The sequence below is a fragment of the Urtica dioica genome, chromosome 1 (assembly GCF_054948205.1).
Source record: "Urtica dioica subsp. dioica isolate 48M chromosome 1, U.dioica_male_clone48M_v1_H2, whole genome shotgun sequence".
NCBI classification, from domain to species: Eukaryota; Viridiplantae; Streptophyta; class Magnoliopsida; order Rosales; family Urticaceae; genus Urtica; species Urtica dioica.
Window position 1 is genome coordinate 18,888,052 of NC_142756.1, and position 19,542 is coordinate 18,907,593.

A 19,542-nucleotide genomic window follows, 5' to 3' on the forward strand; every position below is an offset into this window, starting at 1 on the left:
AAATCACTTTATATATTATTACTCTCAAAATTTTGCACATACCGAGCCGATGCTCGGAGACACCAAGAACAACTTGTATCCAACACCGGCCCAAAGTAAACTAGACTTTTGTAACATTGAAATAAAGAACTACTCGCTCATAACGTAAGAGCAAATCTTCCGAATAGATTTTCGGATAAAAGAAAGGTTATTATGTCAAAGACTAGTCAAATAAACACATACACACTTAAATTTGAAACACGGTACGAGAAATGCACGCCTCGACGGTTATCACGGAGACAAACCCTAATAACCGCCAAGATATGGATCTGATCAGCCCACATACTCATCAACAAACGCCTATAAATACTTGACGAAGCTACAGAAGCAACGACCACAATTTGACACTCAAAATCGTACTAGAAAGCTTAACCTATCATTCAGCACCATCAATTGCATCATCTATTTTACTAGATTTGTCTGTATTTAGAGATAATCCTGCCTAGAAATTCTTAGTGCTCGGTACCTAGTGTTCTTCTCAGAACAATTGTTGTAACATTTTTGTATCTCAACAATTTGGCGCTAGAGAAAAACATATTAGGAAGAAGCGTAGAGCTCAGAACAATGAAAGATACAATGCACTTAAACAATAACTAGATAAGTTCATCTCGAATAGATCAATCAGAGAAACTAAGTATCCGAGTTGGGTAGTTGGTGCATGTCAAAAAGGTCTAGAATTTATAGCAACTAGGGATAGCAAAGTCGGAATTAACATGGGCCTCGTGAATCTTTTAGTGGAAACTGCCAAATATAAAGAAGAATTTGTTGTAACTAGTCAATCCCCTAGCTTTTTTTAAGATTCTAGCCATTGTTTCATGTTATTAAGAAAATAGCTCAGTAGGCCGAAGTAAATTAAATTAACTAAAACAGTTAATTTAATTTATTTCGGTCTGGTGGGCTATTTTCTGTATAAAATGAAATTTTTGCTATTCTTTAAAAGGAGGGTATGCTATTACGCTATTGTTCTGATTGTCCCAGATTAAAAATACGCAATGCTATGCATTGATGTCTCAAGAATTTTGCCGAATTCCACCATTTAAGGCATCGAATCGACACTTTACTATTTTCAACAATTTTCGTTAATTTTAAATATTTAGTTTTAATGTTGTTTGATTCTCAAATTTATTATAACTTTATTCCCTTTATTTGTTATCTTTTTAAGGTTGTAATTAAATTTCAGAGTACTATAAATATATTTAACCTCCTATGTTATGAAAAAAAATTTGATTAATGAGAAAAAAAATCCAAAGAGAGAGTTCTCTCTCATTCTCTTGTTTTTGTTATTGTTTGTGAATCAACGAGTTCAATCCACCCTAATTTGATTCGTAATCTAACGAATCAACAAATTTTTTTAAAGAATCATTGACCGGTATTCGTACGCGAATCAACAGTCGTGGTTATTGCTATCTTTTTCACCACATTCTGCTACATCACTAGCCAATCTCATATTGGTTAATAAAAAAAAACGGAAAATGGTATACTTATGTAGATTTCACATATTTAAACAAATCTTGTCCAAAACCAGTTGTCTAATGCCGATAATCGACTAGTTAGTAGATGCAATAGCGGAGCACGAGCTCCTTAGTTTTATGAATGCCTACTCGGGATACGAATAAATTCCGATGTATGGTCTCGACCAAGAAAGACTTTATATCAAAAAATTTATGCTCTATGGCTTGTATGCTTAGTATGTATGCATATATTTTATATATATGCGTTTGTCATATTTTATTATAAAAAATAATAATAAACTAAGAGCTCAATTTTTTTCTATAAGCTTATGTGCATGGGCTATTTTTTATATATTGACGCCCAAACAACACCGGAGAGCAGCGACCGAATCGCACCGGAGCACGCAACCACGGATAGGGCGGAAGGCGGAGACTGGATGACTAGCGAGAACATGTCGACTGCGAAACCAGGCGAAAGAGTGGATAGGATCTAAAGTACGAGAGGCTCGCAAAGGAAACATAGAGTTTCGCAAACCAACACTAACGGCAAAATTCGTGCGTGAGATTGTCGAAAGTAGAGACAGCGACAACTGTGAGCGGCGACAGTGAGCGTGGGTCGCTGCAAGGAAGAGAGATTTGGGGTTTAAGAATCTTTTAGAAGTGATAGCATTTATGGAAATACTATGTAATATCAGGTCTGATGGGCTTTTTCTTTAATCAAATTAAACTTGGGCTACTTTCAAATGGAAGTGGGCTATTGGGCTACGTAAAATAACTCTCTCTCTTCCCCCTTTTTTTTTGTTGCAATGTTATAAACTAGTCGGGGCCTTATTTTCATATAATTGTTATAAACTATTATAAATCATTATAAACAAAAAAAAAGACTAATATGAATTGTTATTGTGAAATTTCAAATCATGTTTTTTCTTAATAAATAAAGCGAAATATTATATTCTAGGACGGGATATTATGTTAGTTAGTTAGTAAGCGTTATTTGTTTCAAGTAAATAAAGAGGATAGAAAAATCCTCTTTGTTTGTTTTGTGCTTTTGTTGTTTTAAGGAATACGACTTAAGTCTTTGAAGACTAGAGCAGGAGATGTATTCTACGTACTCTGAAATAAGAAAAAAGATTATTCCTCTCAAAATTCGTTATAGTATCAAAGCTTAATCTCTTAATCCATCCTCTCCTAAAATAAATCCTTCAATCATCCACCATGGCCAAATATGAAATCGCATCTAAAACCTCAGCCTCAACCACCGAGATTACATCAGCCAACATAGGTTCTTAGCCACATAAAAGTTCTAGTTCATTCAATTGTGAGATTTGCCAATTAGCCAAACACACGAGAAGCACATTCACCAATACAACCCATTTAAACCATTCGCACTAATTCATAGCGACGTGTGAGAACCTTCAAAAGTAAAAAAAAAAAAAAAAACACATATTTGGTTCTAGATAGTTTGTATCATTCATTGATGATCATACACAGCTAACTTGGTTGTTTCTCATGAAAGACAAATCTGAGGTGGAAAACATTTTTCAACACTTTAACTCAATGATCAAAACAGAGTTCCAAGCAAAGATTTAGATTCTTAAAGCCGACAATGCATTGGAATATTTCAAATATACACGTGGGGCTTACCTTATAAATCAGGGAATAGTTCATATAAGCTCATGTGTACATACCCCCCAACAAAATGGGATTTTCGAAACAAAAAATAGACACTTATTAGAAGTAGCTCGATCCTTAATATTCTCTTCTAATGTGCCTAAACAATTCTGGGGGATTCCGTACTCACCACTGCCTATCTCATCAATAGGATGCCATCTAGAGTTTTAAAATTTCAAAGTCCATATCAAGTCCTTCTCCAACACTATCTACATAGTAGGCTTCTATCAACACCAATTGCCACTCAAGTGTTTGGCTGCACTACTTTTGCCCATGTACCATAACAGTTTAGGAGTATATTAGATCCACGATCAATTAAACGTATCTTTCTTGGTTACTCTTCAAACCAAAAAGGATACAAGTGTTGTTCCCCGATTACAAGAAAAGTCTACAACTTCATGGATGTTACTTTTTTCAATTCTTAACCTTTCTACTCCAAAACTGAAATTCAAGGGGATAATAGACAAGAATCTCAGTTTTGGCAAAACACCATTTCCATATTATCAAATCCATCACCCACTGTTCAGCCTCCAAAAAATAAGACCGATTGTCAACATTCAACATAGCTTGAAACGTCCAATCAGAAGCCAGAAACACAATCTGAATTATCTAGTCAGCATCCAAAAGATCCAAACCAGTCCCTATTACTAATTCGAATATATGTAAGGAGAAATAAAGAACATGCACCTCATATACACCAATTAGTATACTCGAGTCTTTATCCTCCAAAAATAAACTCAGTTATGGAAAACATTTCACATGGAATTACTCCACTTATTGATGATGTTAATCTTCCGATTTCTCAAAGAAAAGGAGTCATGTCATGTGCACATTATCCAATATGCAGCAAGATTTCTTACAATGGGTTATCTCAATCCTACCAAGCCTTTATCACTGCACATGATAGCATCTAGATTCTGAATACCGTGGTTGAAGCTCTGAAACACAAGGGATGGACACAAGCAGCGACTGACGAGATACAAGCCCTTGAAAAAACACAACACTTGGAGAACTACAGAACTACCATCGGGAAAGAAAACAATAGGCTGCAGATGGATATTCACAATAAAACATAGAGCGGATAGGAGCATTGAAAGACTAAAAGCTTGATTGGCTGCAAAGGGATACACACAATCATGTAGTATTGATTACAAAGAGACTTTTTCACCTGTGGTCAATTTGAACACGGTTAGAATTCTGCTCTCCATTGCAGTAAGTTATGATTGGAATTTACATCAACTCGACATAAAAAAGATGCATTCCTAAATGGTGATCTAGAAGAGGAAGTATACATGAAGATACCACGTGGTCTTGAGAATCAACAAGACAACAACAAAGTATGCTGACTTCAGAAGGCACTTTATGGACTTAAATAGTCCCCGTGTGCCTAGTTTGAAATATTCAACATATTCATTGTGCAACTCGGTTACAAGCAGTGTTAATCAAATCACACACTGTTTGTAAAATCTCACACATAAGGGAAAATGGTTGTTCTTATAGTATATGTGGATGATATAATTTTAACAGGACACGTTGAGGAAGAAGTAGCATCTTTGAAGGGCTACCTTGCTGAAGAATTTGAGATCAAAGACCTGGGATCTCTCAAGTACTTCCTTGGCCTGGAAGTTGCTCGTTTCAAAAATGGGTGTATTGATCTCATAAAGAAAATATGTTCTAGATCTACTAGAAGAGACTGAAATGACGAATTGTAAATCAGCTGATACTCCTATGAATGCATACAATAATATTGGATCTGACAAGGAAAGTGGACAGCTAAAAGGGGGAGATACCAAAGACTTGTTGGACGACTCATCTACCTTGCTCATACAAGGCCAGATTTTGGTTTTTCCATGAGCATTGTTAGTCAATATATGAACAGCCCCAATGAAGAGTACTTGGCCGCTCCGATGAGGATTTTGAGATACTTGAAGATGAGTCTTGTACGTGGTATGTTGTTAAAAAATGAAAACATGGGACGTTGAGATGTACACTGATGCATACTAGGTAGGAGATCAACTTCAGGTTACTGCTCATTCGTTTGGGGCAATCTCGTCACATGGAGAAGCAAGAAGCCAGTTGTAGTTTGTAGGAGTAGTGCTGAAGCGAAATTTCAATCACTGTCACTGGATATTTGTCAAAGAATATAGATCCAAAGAGTCCTAGATAATCTAAATATGAGAAATCTAAAACTCATCAAATTGTATTGTGACAATCAAGCTGCTATAAGCATTGTTAAGAATCCGGTCCATCATGATAGGACGAATCATATCGAGATCACTTTATCTCAGAGAAAATCGAGAACTCAGTTTTCTAGCTGATCTAGACACCTACTCGCCTACAGACCATTGGCATTCTCACTAAAGCACTTCCAAAAGTTAATTTTGAATAATTGAGTTACAAGTTAGGGATGTACAATTTGTACTACCCAACTTGAGAGGGAGTGTGGAATTTTGTATTGTGTTTTTTCTTAATAAATATAGCTAAATATTACATTATAAGATAGTAGATTATGTTAGTTATTTTCTTAACGCTATTTGTTTCAAGTAAATAAAGAGGATAGAAAAATCTTCTCTGTTTGCTTTCCTAGTTTTAAGGAATAAGTAATAACTACTCCTAAGTCTTTGAAGACTATAATAGGAGATGTGTTCTATGTACTATGAAATAAGAAAAAGGATTATTTTTCTCAAAATTCGTTAGTTATAAATAACTATAAATAGACATGTGTCTATAAATCAAGGATAATATAGAGTGCGCGAGCAAGAAAGAAAAAAATTAGGAGATAAAAATTAAATATTTGAAATTACTGAATCTGCGCAGCTGTTGCAGAAAGTGTTGTAACAGAAAATGCGACAGTTGCTGAAATTTAGAGAAAATAAAAGATAAACGATATGAGTGCGGGATAATAAAGAGACACCAGAGTTGGTAACCCAGTTCGGCAATTCGTGCCTACGTCTGGAGGGCCTTTGCCCGGTGGAAAGCAGTTTACTATGATAACGTGGTACAATAAGGATTTACACTCAACGACTCCCTCGCTAGCTACCCAACCTACGCCTATCCTCTTCAACAGCAACTTAGGCTCCCCCTAAGCACGCCTCGATTCCCACAGAATATCTCTCCCGAGACTTCTAAATGTGTTTCCCAACAAAAACAATTGAAAAACCTAACCTCTAGCTTCTAATACAATCACCCGTATATAGGCAACAAAGCAGAGGTAAAAGACACCTTAAAAGCTTGAACACAGGTCGTTCTAAGCTCAGCTAAACACTCAAATAAATCTCTCAAAAGGCGTGAGTGTAGATGGTGTGGTGATGACCTATTTATATGAGAAAACTAGGTCAACACGAATCTTGAAGTCGGATTAGGAAGATCAGCCCATTATCTCATTAATCCACGCTGGAATCCTTTTTCAAGTCGGAGTAGCGAAGCCCAAAAGTCAATGGGCCGAGACTGTTATATAGGACTGTTACAACACAAACTGCAACACTTGTGACCGAAAATTGTAACAAAGCCCAACGCTATCCGATAATATATTCCACGATTCTATATTATTTTGCCAACATTAAATCGCCAATTAATGTAACAACAATCTCCCACTTTGGCGTTTAAAGGCAAAACAGAATCGTACCTGTGACACTTGTGACGATGACGACGACGACGAAGCTTCAACACCATTATAGCAGAGTCACCAAGAGTCACATAATCTCCCCCTTTTTTCCATAAACATACCTCCAAATTTGAACAACCACCAATCAACAGTTTACTCCCCCTGAATATGATGCATCATCGTAGATCTCGTTTCATGTCGAAAAGAAGATATCACGGCGTCGGAGAAAACACGACCCAAGCTCAATAAAAAAGCTTCTAGCTCAATGAGTGTAGAAAAGAGCCGCTCATGGTGGTGTAAATCTACTCCGGAGGTGGAGAAAAACGTTGATTCATCGGAGAAGAAACCAAAAATTTCGGAATAAATCGCAACTACTCCGAACAGCGTCGCCAAACACGAGTTTCTGAATTCGTTAACCGTTGGATCGTCACGAAATTTGTACACCATGGTCGTAACACATAAAGGTACATTCTGAACGGTTGAGATTGGATTCTGAGACTCCGAAGTCTGTCTGCCGAGTGAAAAACCAGAGCAGTAAAATCTGGAAATCTGCAACTTTTTTTTTTTTTTTTTTTTTTTTTCGAATTTCGACTTTTGACCCTTTTTTTTTCGAACTTTGACTTTTTTTTTTTTTTTTTTTTTTTTTTTTAACGAAAAACACAAAGACAACTACTCGGACGAACACTAAAATTCCGAGTTAACATGACAACTTGCACTTGAGGTAAAAAAAGTATCGTACCTCAATAAAAGTGTATTCGAGCATTAATTTTCCATATTTATACCCGAATACACGTCGATGATAGATCACGAATCATTCACACAAAGACCCACGGCAGGCCTAAGTGATTCGAACTTTGAATCGTCTTTCGTGAGAATATCTGCAAGTTGTTGTTCCGGAGCAACATCCTCTTTTATGAAGTTACCGCATATGATAGAATGCTTGTCTTTGGTCAGGACTTTCAGAGGAGTACACGCACCGCGATTTTGTGGATCTTTGACTTTCCAAACTTTTTTCATGGCAAGAGGGTTTGACCTTGAACGTCTTTGCTTTTTCAGATCTTTCAGGAGCTTGTAACACCAGGGTTTAATATGACCTTTCTTCGCACAGTAATGACAAACCCAAGATTTTTGGCTTGCCTTCGCAGGTGTTGCAGAAACTGTTGTAACAGTTGTTGAGCCAGTAGCTTCATTCTGGAAATTTATGCTCGGGACGAATATAGTCTTAGAACTGGATGCTCCTCCTCTCTGATAGCCTAGACCATGATGATCGCCACTGGTTTTTCCTATACATAAAATTTCATCAAGTTTTGACGTTCCAGAATTGAGCATTCTAATATTTTTCTTCAAGAGAGTTATTTCAGAAAGAAACTTATTTTGTTGAGATCTTTCAGATTTCAATTCTTCATTTAAGGAGGCAACAGAGACAATGAGTTCATCCTTTTCTTTTGAAGCGGTGGCAATCTTCTCATAAAGCCTTTGATTAAGACTAACAACCTCATTCCACTTGCTGTAGAGAAGTCCATAAGCCTTGGTAACAGACTCAAGTGTTAATTCTTCTTCATCTTCTTCGTTGCTGCTGACTTCAGAGTCGCTGTTGTAGAAAACGTCACTAACACAACCTGCGACAGTGTTGCATGGCTTCAAATTGTCTTGAGAATCACGGGCAGTAAAAGCAAGGAAGTTGTCGATAATGTCTTCCTCTTCTGAATCCTCATCACTCCAAGTACGGGTGTTGTAGCTTTTGTTACGCTTCTTGAGGGTGTTGGCACATTCTGCTTGGATATGACCGAATCCATGACATTCTCGACATTGAATCCCCTTAGTTTTGACATTCAGATCTGTGGAAATTTCGTTGGCGTTGGATCTGTTTTGGGAACTGTCAGAGACAGTTTCTGAAACACTTCTGCAAGTGTTGTTGTTCATCCTCTTCATGAATTTGCCAAAGTTCTTAGCCAGAAGAGAGATAGTCCTAGCCAAGTCTTCATCTTCAGTAAGGCCGTGGTTGTTGTCGAGGTTAGCTTTCAATGCAATTCCATGAGTCTCCGTCTCGGGATTGTGGTGCTCATCGTTCATCTCAAAGGTTCTGAGGGAACCCATTAACTCTTCCAGCTTCATCGTGGATATGTCTTTAGCCTCTTCAATGGCAGTGACTTTGTAGATGAACCGCTTCGGAAGCGACCGTAGAACTTTTCTGACAAGTTTTTCCTCAGACGTTTTTTCACCAAGGGCAAACGATTCATTAGACAAGTCACAAAGTCTAGAATTGAATTCACTAATCGTTTCATCTTCTGTCATTCTTAAGTTCTCAAATTTAGTAGTCAAAAGCTGGAGACGAGACATTCGTACCGTATCAGTTCCTTCATGAGTGACTTGAAGGATATTCCATGCGTCTTTGGCCACTTCACATGTAGAAATCAGCTTGAATGTGTTGGGGTCGACGGCAGCCATGATCGCATTAAGAGCTTTAGAGTTACCGCTTGCCAGTTTATCTTCATTCACAGACCAATCAACTTCAGGTTTCAAAACAGTCTCTCCGGCATCATCGGTGGTGGTGGGGTGCTTCCAGCCAGTGAGGACGGCTCTCCAAGCATTCTCGTCTAGTGCTTTTAAGAAAGCCTTCATCCGAGCTTTCCAATACGAGTAGTTTCCACCGTCGAGGAGGGGCGGACGGCCAATAGACGCACCTTCTCTCATGAACTCCATCTCTAAATAAACAGATCAGTAACAATACGAATCACACTCAACAGGACTGAGTGAACCGCTCTGATACCAATTGAAATTACTGAATCTGCGCAGCTGTTGCAGAAAGTGTTGTAACAGAAAATGCGACAGTTGCTGAAATTTAGAGAAAATAAAAGATAAACGATATGAGTGCGGAATAATAAAGAGACACCAGAGTTGGTAACCCAGTTCGGCAATTCGTGCCTACGTCTGGAGGGCCTTTGCCCGGTGGAAAGCAGTTTACTATGATAACATGGTACAATAAGGATTTACACTCAACGACTCCCTCGCTAGCTACCCAACCTACGCCTATCCTCTTCAACAGCAACTTAGGCTCCCCCTAAGCACGCCTCGATTCCCACAGAATATCTCTCCCGAGACTTCTAAATGTGTTTCCCAACAAAAACAATTGAAAAACCTAACCTCTAGCTTCTAATACAATCACCCGTATATAGGCAACAAAGCAGAGGTAAAAGACACCTTAAAAGCTTGAACACAGGTCGTTCTAAGCTCAGCTAAACACTCAAATAAATCTCTCAAAAGGCGTGAGTGTAGATGGTGTGGTGATGACCTATTTATATGAGAAAACTAGGTCAACACGAATCTTGAAGTCGGATTAGGAAGATCAGCCCATTATCTCATTAATCCACGCTGGAATCCTTTTTCAAGTCGGAGTAGCGAAGCCCAAAAGTCAATGGGCCGAGACTGTTATACAGGACTGTTACAACACAAACTGCAACACTTGTGACCGAAAATTGTAACAAAGCCCAACGCTATCCGATAATATATTCCACGATTCTATATTATTTTGCCAACATTAAATCGCCAATTAATGTAACAACAATATTAATTAAATTATTATTCTATTAAAAAACTGTCAAATATATATTTTTATTTATTTTCAATTAAAACTTATTTAAGTGTAATTTTTTTCATTTTGATAAGTGAATAAGTTATAATGAAAGTGACTAATTTTTAATTATTAACTAAGCGTGGGTTTAACTGCAATTTCAACTCTCCATGAAGATGATGCGTAATTTACCAAAATCGTTTGACCAGTACAACTCTGTTTAATAAATAAATGTAGCCTATAGAAGTTAGTTCTACATGTATGTATATCAATATAAAAGCTCTCAATAAACAACCATACATCACAGTTCTCTTTCAAGTAACTAGAGTTGTGTATACAACTGGTCTTTTATACACCGAACCCTCCAAAACCAGCAATAAGGAGACAACATTTTTTTTTCGTTTTTTTTTCTCCTGTTAGAACCAAATATTTGGAACATCATTATTTTAAGCAGCCATTTGACTTGAATCAGTCAACCACCAGAGAAGGTGAAGAGCTGTGAGTGTTATCCTCCACAGAGATCTCTGTCGCGTCATCCGAACCGTTGCAAGTCAACGACCTCTCTATTCTCTGAGGAGAAGAGCAAGGATTTGCAATTTGCATCTCTCTTTCCAAGTGCAAGCAATATATCTCAAACACTCGAGCGCTCACATTAACACCGAAATCCAACAGAAAAAGAAGCTCCATTTCCAACTTGTTCAGCTCCACATTGCTCACCCCGCCAACCCGAGCAAAAAACGCATTGTTATAGTGACTGAAATGTCGAAGAATAAAAAAATTAAATTCAAAATTACTGTTGTGTTTTTCAGTATTATTCATATAATAATGAACTTGTTATATTGATACAAATATATCTGCTCCACCTTTTTTTTTCCCCTTTTTCAAACATGCGTAAAGCTTGAAAACCGTGACTTCAACAATAATTTTTATGAGAGATTTCACCACATGACATAGCTTCTTGTTTGATTATGATTTCTTTTAACATATGAATATTTGAACAAGGGGGCACGTGGGATATATTTATACCAATCTAACAAACTCGGATAAATTTTAATGCTTGGGTGGTTTCAAATTTTTTTTTTTTCCCTTTTAACATGAATAGAGGTAAGAAGAAAGCTTAACTCACACGTCATCAAGCATCTTAGAAGCAACCATAACGGTCGTGACCAACAGCCTATGAACGTTGAGGCTCAAAAGAAGCGAGTCAGGGTGTTTGTGGAGCAACCTGTCTATGTACACGTAGGCAACCACAAAGCAAGATGGGCTACAATTTGAGTACTTGAAAAGCCTCTCCAAGTATTTGCCTATGCTTATGCTCGGAGCTCTAATGCCTTGGAATCCACTCAACCCCTTCCCGACCAAACTTCCCGTCCCCTCTGCCAGCCTGTCGTTCCGAGCCACAAGCTTTTCCAAGACCGAGGACAGTATCGTCAAAACCCTTGGGCTCGACTGGTCGGGCTGGCCCGGGTCGGGCCGGTTTGTTAAGTCCACCATTGTTGTCGCCTCTGCGGCCAGCATTTTTTTTAATTTTTTTTCTTGTTTCTTTCTAGACCATTATGGGGAGGGAAATTAGAAGAAGGATGGTTCTTGTTCCTCTGTGGTGTGTTATCCGGTTTTGCGAAAAGGTGGGGCTTGAAATGGGTTCTTGACACGTGTCAGTCTGAATTTTGTGTGCTAGAGAATCTTTAGCTTGTTTTGATTGGCTGTTTTTGAATGTTGGTCCCACAAAGTCTGAAGATGGATTTTGTTTGGACGGCAAGGACTTAGGAAGTGCATGAATGAGTATGATGGAAAAATCAAATAAAAAGATTTTCAGATGTGAAAGAGACATTTATTTTGTTAAAATTTAAATAGTGTTGCTTTTTTTTTTTTCCCTTTCACAAAAAGGTTTTTACGCAATATGCCACACGTGCACAAAATTACAGTGGAAGCTTAGTGACAAAAGTTGTTTATTATTCCCGGGGAAAGGAAGGTTACGGAGCGCTTAAACTCGACATGAGTAAAGCATACGATAGAATCGAATGGGATTTTCTTTGGCGTATCATGGAGATTATACGATTTGGGCCCAAATGCGTGTCTCGAGTGATGGATTGCGTCTCGACGACCCATTTCTCGATCATCGCTAACGGCCTGACTTCGAAGCATTTTTTCGCGTCACAAGACCTCCGTCAAGGTGACCCCTTATTCCCATATTTATTTATTTTGTGCGTCCAAGGTTTCTCCTCGCTGCTACATTCCCAAGTCCAACAAAGATCGATATTCACGGAGTCAGAATTGCGAGAAAAAAAAATCCCTCCGATCTCGAACCTTTTCTTCGCCAGTCTCGTGTTCTTCAAAGCTAGAGCGCCAGAATTCCGAGCGATCTTTTAGTGCATAACAGCCTACTCCAAGGCGTCGGGGCAGATTGTGAACATTGAGAAATCTGCGATCTCCGTCTCGCCAAACACAGATCAGGGCCATATAGACGAGATAAAGGAGCTGCTAGGTGTTCAACATACGACGGGCATCGAGATCTACTTGGGGTTACCAACGTTCTCGCTCCGATCAAAGAATATTCAATTCGAATATCTTCGTACCAGAGCATTGAAGCAGATAAGAGGATGGAGCAAGAATCTATTTTCTTTGGGAGGTAGAGAAATACTCATGAAGTTGGTAATTCAATCGATCCCAACGTACACAATGAGCTCCTTTCGAGTCCCGGTCCTTCTATGGCAAGACCAAATGGTAAGAAGGAGGACGCTGTTAAAGGTTCGTATTCTGTCCGTAAGACAAACCTGTAAACAGCGACGGTCCCATGTGACAGAGCTGATGGCGATTCGAGACCGAGCTATTTTTGCGTAGAGTTCCCATGTGAGATCGAGTCGGACTGTAGATCGGCCATCTCTACTATTAATCAGCAAGGAGTTCCTGCGAACGAGGAAGGATTCATCGTCCAGGATATCAAGGCGTTATCGGCAGCAGAGGCTTTCACTTTCAGTTTCGTTAAGCGGGATGGGAATTGAGTTACCCATCAGTTTGCACACTGTAATTTTAACTCTGTTTCTTGTACTACTGATACTTGGCTTAATGACCCTCCTACTTGAGCGATACTGTGAGTTCATAAAATATCCTCTACTTTCCCTAAAAAAAAAAAAAAGTTGTTTATTATTCAGCTCGGAAAGAAGTAAATGGAGGCATAGAACCTTGCATAGATAGTCAATGTTATGTAACAAAACAATCCACTCTATATCTGAAGTACAAGTGACATTCTCGATTTGACATTTGATCGTATAAAAATAATTGCAATTTCACAAAAAGGGATTAGTGAACTCTGTTTCGGCAAAAAATCAGAAATAAAAAGAGGAAAGAAAACTGTGATGTATTTTTTTTTAATGGATGTTCTTGTTACTACCAAGAGTCTATACATTGTGGTTATTTGAAGCAAGCAACGAGTCATCTTCCTTTGGGACGTCGCTCATGGAGATTTGGTTATTCGATTTGGAGGTCATCTTGTTCCACTCGTTCTCAACGCGGAAGAAAACCCATTGGAAGCGGCGACAAATCTCGAGGGCTGTGATTGCAAACACCGTAAGATAGTTGTGTCGGAGATGAGCCGATAGCTTGTAAGTCCATGTGCAGCGCAGTATCAGATTGCTTCCCAAAACCCAGAAATAGACCTGCAAAAATACAATGCAAAAAACTTAGCTCAATACACAAACTCAGGGTATAGCATTTGGACCCGGAATTGTTCTTACCCATTTCCGTCCGTAAACCGCGTTTGACAATAGATTTGGTTTGTTGAACTTAAAAATCCGAGTGAAGCCACTGCCAAAATGAGGAGATCGAAACATTGCTTATGGTGTTTCTACATACAGGGAGATCATGGGAAGATATATAGAGTTGTTTTTGTATATACCTCATGTCCCAATCTCGGGTCACATCCCAGTAGAAGGAATATAGAGAGTTCAACACACATGAGAGAAGCCACAAAGGGCGATAAAAGCTTGTCCATTTCTCCGCGTAGACGTGGTATTTTAGAGCCGATAGGAAAATCACAGGCACTGCGGTTGAATATTTCAAGGCTGAAAAACACAAGCAAATGAAGTATGTAAACACTGAGGCAACACAGATGTGATGATTTCATAAGAAACTAACAGAAATAACATATATATATATATATATATATATATATTTAATAAGAAACTCACTAAACAAAAAGGCTAATCCAACACTAATAAACAGGTTTGGATTGCTAAAAGTAATTGCATTTTATTGAATTTTTTTATAAGTGTAAACAAGTTACGCAAATATGATTCATGTTTCTCAGGTGATAGTTTTCATAGAGAAATTAATCCTTTATTTCTTCAAAAGGACTAAAATGCTAAAAACCCAATAGTTTGATGACTATTGTGCTCAGAAAATAGTTTAGGGACCAAAATTCCACTAGTGTAATAGTTCATGGACTATTTGCGTTAAAAGGCCTAGAAGTAAAAGAATTACAAACAAAGATTTTTACCAACACTGATAGAAAAGCCATATACAGCCAATCAGAAGTCCATATACCAGTCATTATACTTGTCAGCAACTGATAATTTACCAGCACACACACACACACACACACACACACACACACATATATATATATATATATATATATATATATTACCATTTAGAAGGCTTGTCTTCTCCCCGATATCCTTGTACTGTCGAAGGCATTGGAAGAGACGGAAAAGGTAAGGCAAAACGAGAACTATAGGGATTGCAACAGCATGGCTTCCACAAACAGAATCAGCTTCGAACCATGCAATTGTAGCAACCTGAAAATTTTTTTTAAAAAAAAAGGTCAGTTTGAACAAAAAAATAACCAAAGACGAATTCCGAAAGCAATGAACTTGAAAATCAGAGGTCCATCACTATTAGATACTAATTAAAAGACCATCACTGTAGTCTGTAATCCAGTAAACAGTTCTTCTTCGAAGGATATCTTCTTATATAGAATATAACCAAAACCATTGTCCTTGAGTTTCTGCCAATGGTTCTCATAATGTTCGGAAGATAATTATCAGTGTGCACTTTTATGTTTCTGCGAGAAGGAACCTCTAAGAAACAAATAAAGTAAATAAGACATCATTTACTAGCTCAGAGAATTATATTATTACTGCAAATGAGAGAGCATTTCGTTAACGTAGATCCGTCCTACAAATATCTTCTCGATCAGGTTTCCTATTTGCTAATTTCCAAAAAAAAAAAAAAATCAGGGACTAAGGACATCAACCAGTCCAAAATAACTCAAAATCAAGTCTCCTAAAACTGACCTGTCTTCCCTAAAAATAAAATAAATAAAAACTGACCTGTCTGTGGACCATACGGCACGTTGATCTCTCCAAATCAGATAATACCTGCATTACTACACCAGTTAGAGGCACACAAAAGCAATATTACCGGAAAAGCTGGTTCATCGGGTGGTATTCTATTTCCTATGGCACTCGCAGCACATATAAGTAATTCAAAAGAAGGCTAGATCCTTGAATGTTCATGCTTTTCTTTTTCTTTCTCCTAAGACTCAGTCTATATTAAGCATTCTTAACTCCATTTATATATATTAAGATACACACCTTTGACATTGAGGTCAAAATATCAGCCACAAAGAAATCAGAAAACGAGATAGCCTGCGATTCGTAAAAAAAAATGGTTCCAAGTTAAGACAGGTAAATCAGATAGACACAAACCTTAACGATAAGAATTTCAACTTAAAGTATACACACTCGCCTGTAACGGTAGAACTATACGCCATAGCGTCCTTAGAAAATAGAACCGTGTTGATAAATAAAATATGTCAAAGGGAAAGATGAGGAGCAACGCGATAGCAGCGTATAAGAGCACCTGTATAAGAATAGCATGTCAAAAGTTAGCACAATGCCAAAACTAGCAAGAAATTACTGCTTTGCTAACAGAAAATGGTTGATGATTAAGAACACTAGTATTGAACGAGTATGCTATTACAAAACGTAAACTAATTATAAAAAAGAGTGAGAAGGATGCATCTATTACACTGGTTGTGATGCAGCCAAAGATACTTCTCCGTGAGAATAAAGATAGAGATACGCTGTCATGCTAGTTGGCACAACAATTGTCATCCATGTGGCACACTGCATCATAATTAAAAAAAAAAAAAAAAACAGAGTATCAATAAAAATCATAGTTTTAAAAGGCGTAAACGGTATTCGAGGCGATTTCTGTTTTTGAGGCAAGGCGTAAGCCTCAAGGCGTATCGAGGCGTAAGCCTCGAAAGATAGGCATAAATTAATTTTTTTGTATAACCTGGAATCATCCCAAAATAAATTTAGACTGATAATGCTAAGTTTTAACCTTCATATACTAGTTTAACAATGAAAACCCAAAAAAACCTTAATCTACGTTTTAGACCAATTTTAGAGTAATCTATATCAGATAAAGAAAACCCTGAAATACTAATTTTAGACTTACGATTCAGGTTATGTGTTAAAAAAAAACCTAATTTTACGTTTTATTAATCTTTTATCTGAAAAAAACCCAAAAAAAAAAAAAAAAAACCCTGCCCTATTTCATGCGTTTCTGGGCGAAAATTTTCAGGGCTTACGCATAAGGCGCACGCCTAAAAACCAAAAGGCGCAAGTTGACTTTTTTTTTTTCCAGGCTTAAGCCTTGAGGCTTTTTCCGACCGCCTCGCCTCAAGGCGCGCCTTGAAAACGCCTTTTTAAACAATGATAAAAATACCTGTAGTTATTTAGTATGTTTCACACATTGGCCAAAATACCAATACTCTATGATACCAATTATCAACGCAATAAGTGTCCCCTCAGGACATATTGCTAGAATTCTTCTCACACTGAACTATTGCCATCGATGATTAAGCATAAAAATTGGATTCTAACATCATTAAAACAAAATTATGCAATACCAGGATGCGTAGCTACCATGAGTTCATCTCAGACATCAAACATGCAATAATCATCTTATCCGGTCAACTCGAATGCAGTATGAGTCCGATTGACTGTTCACAAAATTATGTTGTAATGCCAAAAATGTGACAGTGGCATCCATTATGCGTATCCTCAACGTTGGTAAGCAAATTCAACAAGCCATAATAGAGTATTCATAACCCCTAACAGTGCTTCCAGACGAGAGCTGTAAATAGAGTCAAAGGGTTAGTTAATAAGGTACCTTCCATATTTCTCTGTGAGTCAAGTGGTTTTGATCAAGATCAAATATTTTTGAATAGCTGACAGTTGACTGTGAGAAAATCCACAAATTACATCCCCAGAGCCATACTGCCATAGTCTGCAAATATAGTGAAACCATCAGAAAATGAGTCAGTATACATATATAGAAGCCATAACAAAATGGTTGAAAAGTAATTAGGAAATTTACCACAAGAAGTAGAGAATTATTACCACAAGAAGTAGAGGATTATAGTACAAAAATGCCTCATAAAGAAATAAATCTCTCAAATCCACACTCATTCTCATTACAGAATCCCAGCCAATCTGCAAAATTTGAAGCATTTAACGTTTAGAACATCCTCAGAAGTCAGAATGCAATCAAATCTTCTGCTTACTGTCAACATTGATACTAAATTAAAAATCTCCTTGATCCGTTTTTTGGGCCAAAAAAAAAAAAAACTACCAACCTTGCAACAAATGAAACCCCAGATGAAAAATAACAGCACCTGGAAAGTAATTTACACATTAGCATCTTGAAACTAGTAAGAAATTACTCAGAAAATAATGCGGGGTATATCAATCAAGCCTAAAAAAATCATCCTCCTAGAAATGAAACTCGAAAAAAAATAATCTGATTTTCACTGGAAAAGTATATAGATTCCGCGAATCCCATACACATGTTTTTCTATTCCCCCTTTATTTTGTAAATACTTCCAAATTAAAATTATTCAATAATTAAATATAAGAGGACATTATTTCTGTTTACTATAAAAGCTTCAGGAAAAAAAAAAAAAAAACCTTGAATCTCCATAACACAGCTGGTGAAGGCATTATTACAGCAGTACTCATCGTCGTATTTGAACCCTTCAAGCTATCTGTTTCAGGTGAAAACAAAAGGCTCTCTTCAGAACCATTTTCCAGCTCTGTTGTACCTGATGAAACACAATACCAAGCAAACAAGAAACTATTACATCCGCCAAATGACTCAAATGTTAGTCATCGAATATCCATTCATTTATTCAATCAACATATCACCAATCAAATTTACCCAGATCGGAGAACACGGGTCTGCTACCGGACTTTCTCAAGTGAGGGCTGTTAGAAGGACCCGTCACGAGACCTCCGAACATAGATATATAATCACCAAACTCCGGACCTGTAGAAAGAAGAATTATCTTGAGACTGCTTGGTTCTTGAAATGAAAACATCAATCGCCATCTAAATTAGCAAGTTAACATAATCTTGAGGCTGCTTAAAAATGTACTATTAACTCTGGGAGCTTAAACGTCTGTTAACTCTTGGACTGTACCCAAATAAATGATTGACATTGGAGAGTAATGTTCGATTCCCTATTGCTTTCACGACATTATTGATGGTATTTCAAGGACAAATCGATGACGAGTAATTAAGATTCGCCGAAAAATCCATTTTTACAGCATTGGAAACTGGCGAAAAGAAACAGAATGACTTTGGATTTAGGTTTCGAACAGCCATAATTTTTTATTTTTTTTAACGAATCCGATAAAAACAAACTAATCAAACTTCAACTCGTAGCTTCAAGAATCAAAGAAAATGTGAGAGAGCGCAGAGAAATCCAACGAAGAAGTGAAAGTAAGAAAGATTTCGAGCGAGAACTAGATCAGATCAGAAGAAAAACTTACAGAGGAGAGCGAGTGAGAGAGAAATGCGTTTCGCTTGATCTTCAATTCAAGTTCCGATTTGGCATTTGATTATAAAAAATCTTAAGATTTGCGACCTTAAAATAGGCATAGATTTGAGGGCTTATTTGTAAAGCCGCGACGACTTTGTGAGATATTTTGTAATTAATTAGACTTAAAAGGACGTGACTGTTTGTCTGTATGTTTGGTTCGCTTACATAAACGTTAACATTGCAAATGTCTCAATCGCTTAAGCGTGTGTCCAATTATTCCTTTTCTTGATACAATCTTTATTTTTTTCCAATTTTTTAGATCTTTTATTATTTAGGGAAGTCGATGATAATCTTTATTATTTATTGTATATATT

At 37.4% G+C, this 19,542-nt stretch overlaps 2 protein-coding genes across 2 annotated transcripts; both read right to left on the minus strand.

The window, feature by feature from the left end:
* Positions 1–10,570: 10,570 nt before the first annotated feature.
* Positions 10,571–12,003, minus strand: CYCP2;1 (cyclin p2;1). The gene is made up of 2 exons (XM_089627068.1): positions 11,463–12,003; positions 10,571–11,090 (listed from the first exon to the last, which is right to left on the minus strand). Exons 1-2 carry the CDS (start codon positions 11,852–11,854, stop codon positions 10,805–10,807), a joined length of 678 nt encoding a protein of 225 aa, XP_089483194.1. The 5' UTR covers positions 11,855–12,003; the 3' UTR covers positions 10,571–10,804.
* Positions 12,004–13,492: 1,489 nt separating this feature from the next.
* Positions 13,493–19,306, minus strand: LOC149407686 (uncharacterized). Its single transcript, XM_089614907.1, has 14 exons — positions 19,179–19,306; positions 18,566–18,673; positions 18,316–18,449; positions 17,985–18,023; positions 17,749–17,841; positions 17,519–17,635; positions 16,369–16,464; positions 16,085–16,198; positions 15,931–15,984; positions 15,667–15,714; positions 14,982–15,132; positions 14,232–14,397; positions 14,071–14,140; positions 13,493–13,992 (listed from the first exon to the last, which is right to left on the minus strand). The coding sequence occupies exons 2-14, from the start codon at positions 18,645–18,647 to the stop codon at positions 13,735–13,737; spliced, it is 1,422 nt and encodes a 473-aa protein (XP_089471033.1). The 5' UTR covers positions 18,648–18,673; positions 19,179–19,306; the 3' UTR covers positions 13,493–13,734.
* Positions 19,307–19,542: the final 236 nt, after the last annotated feature.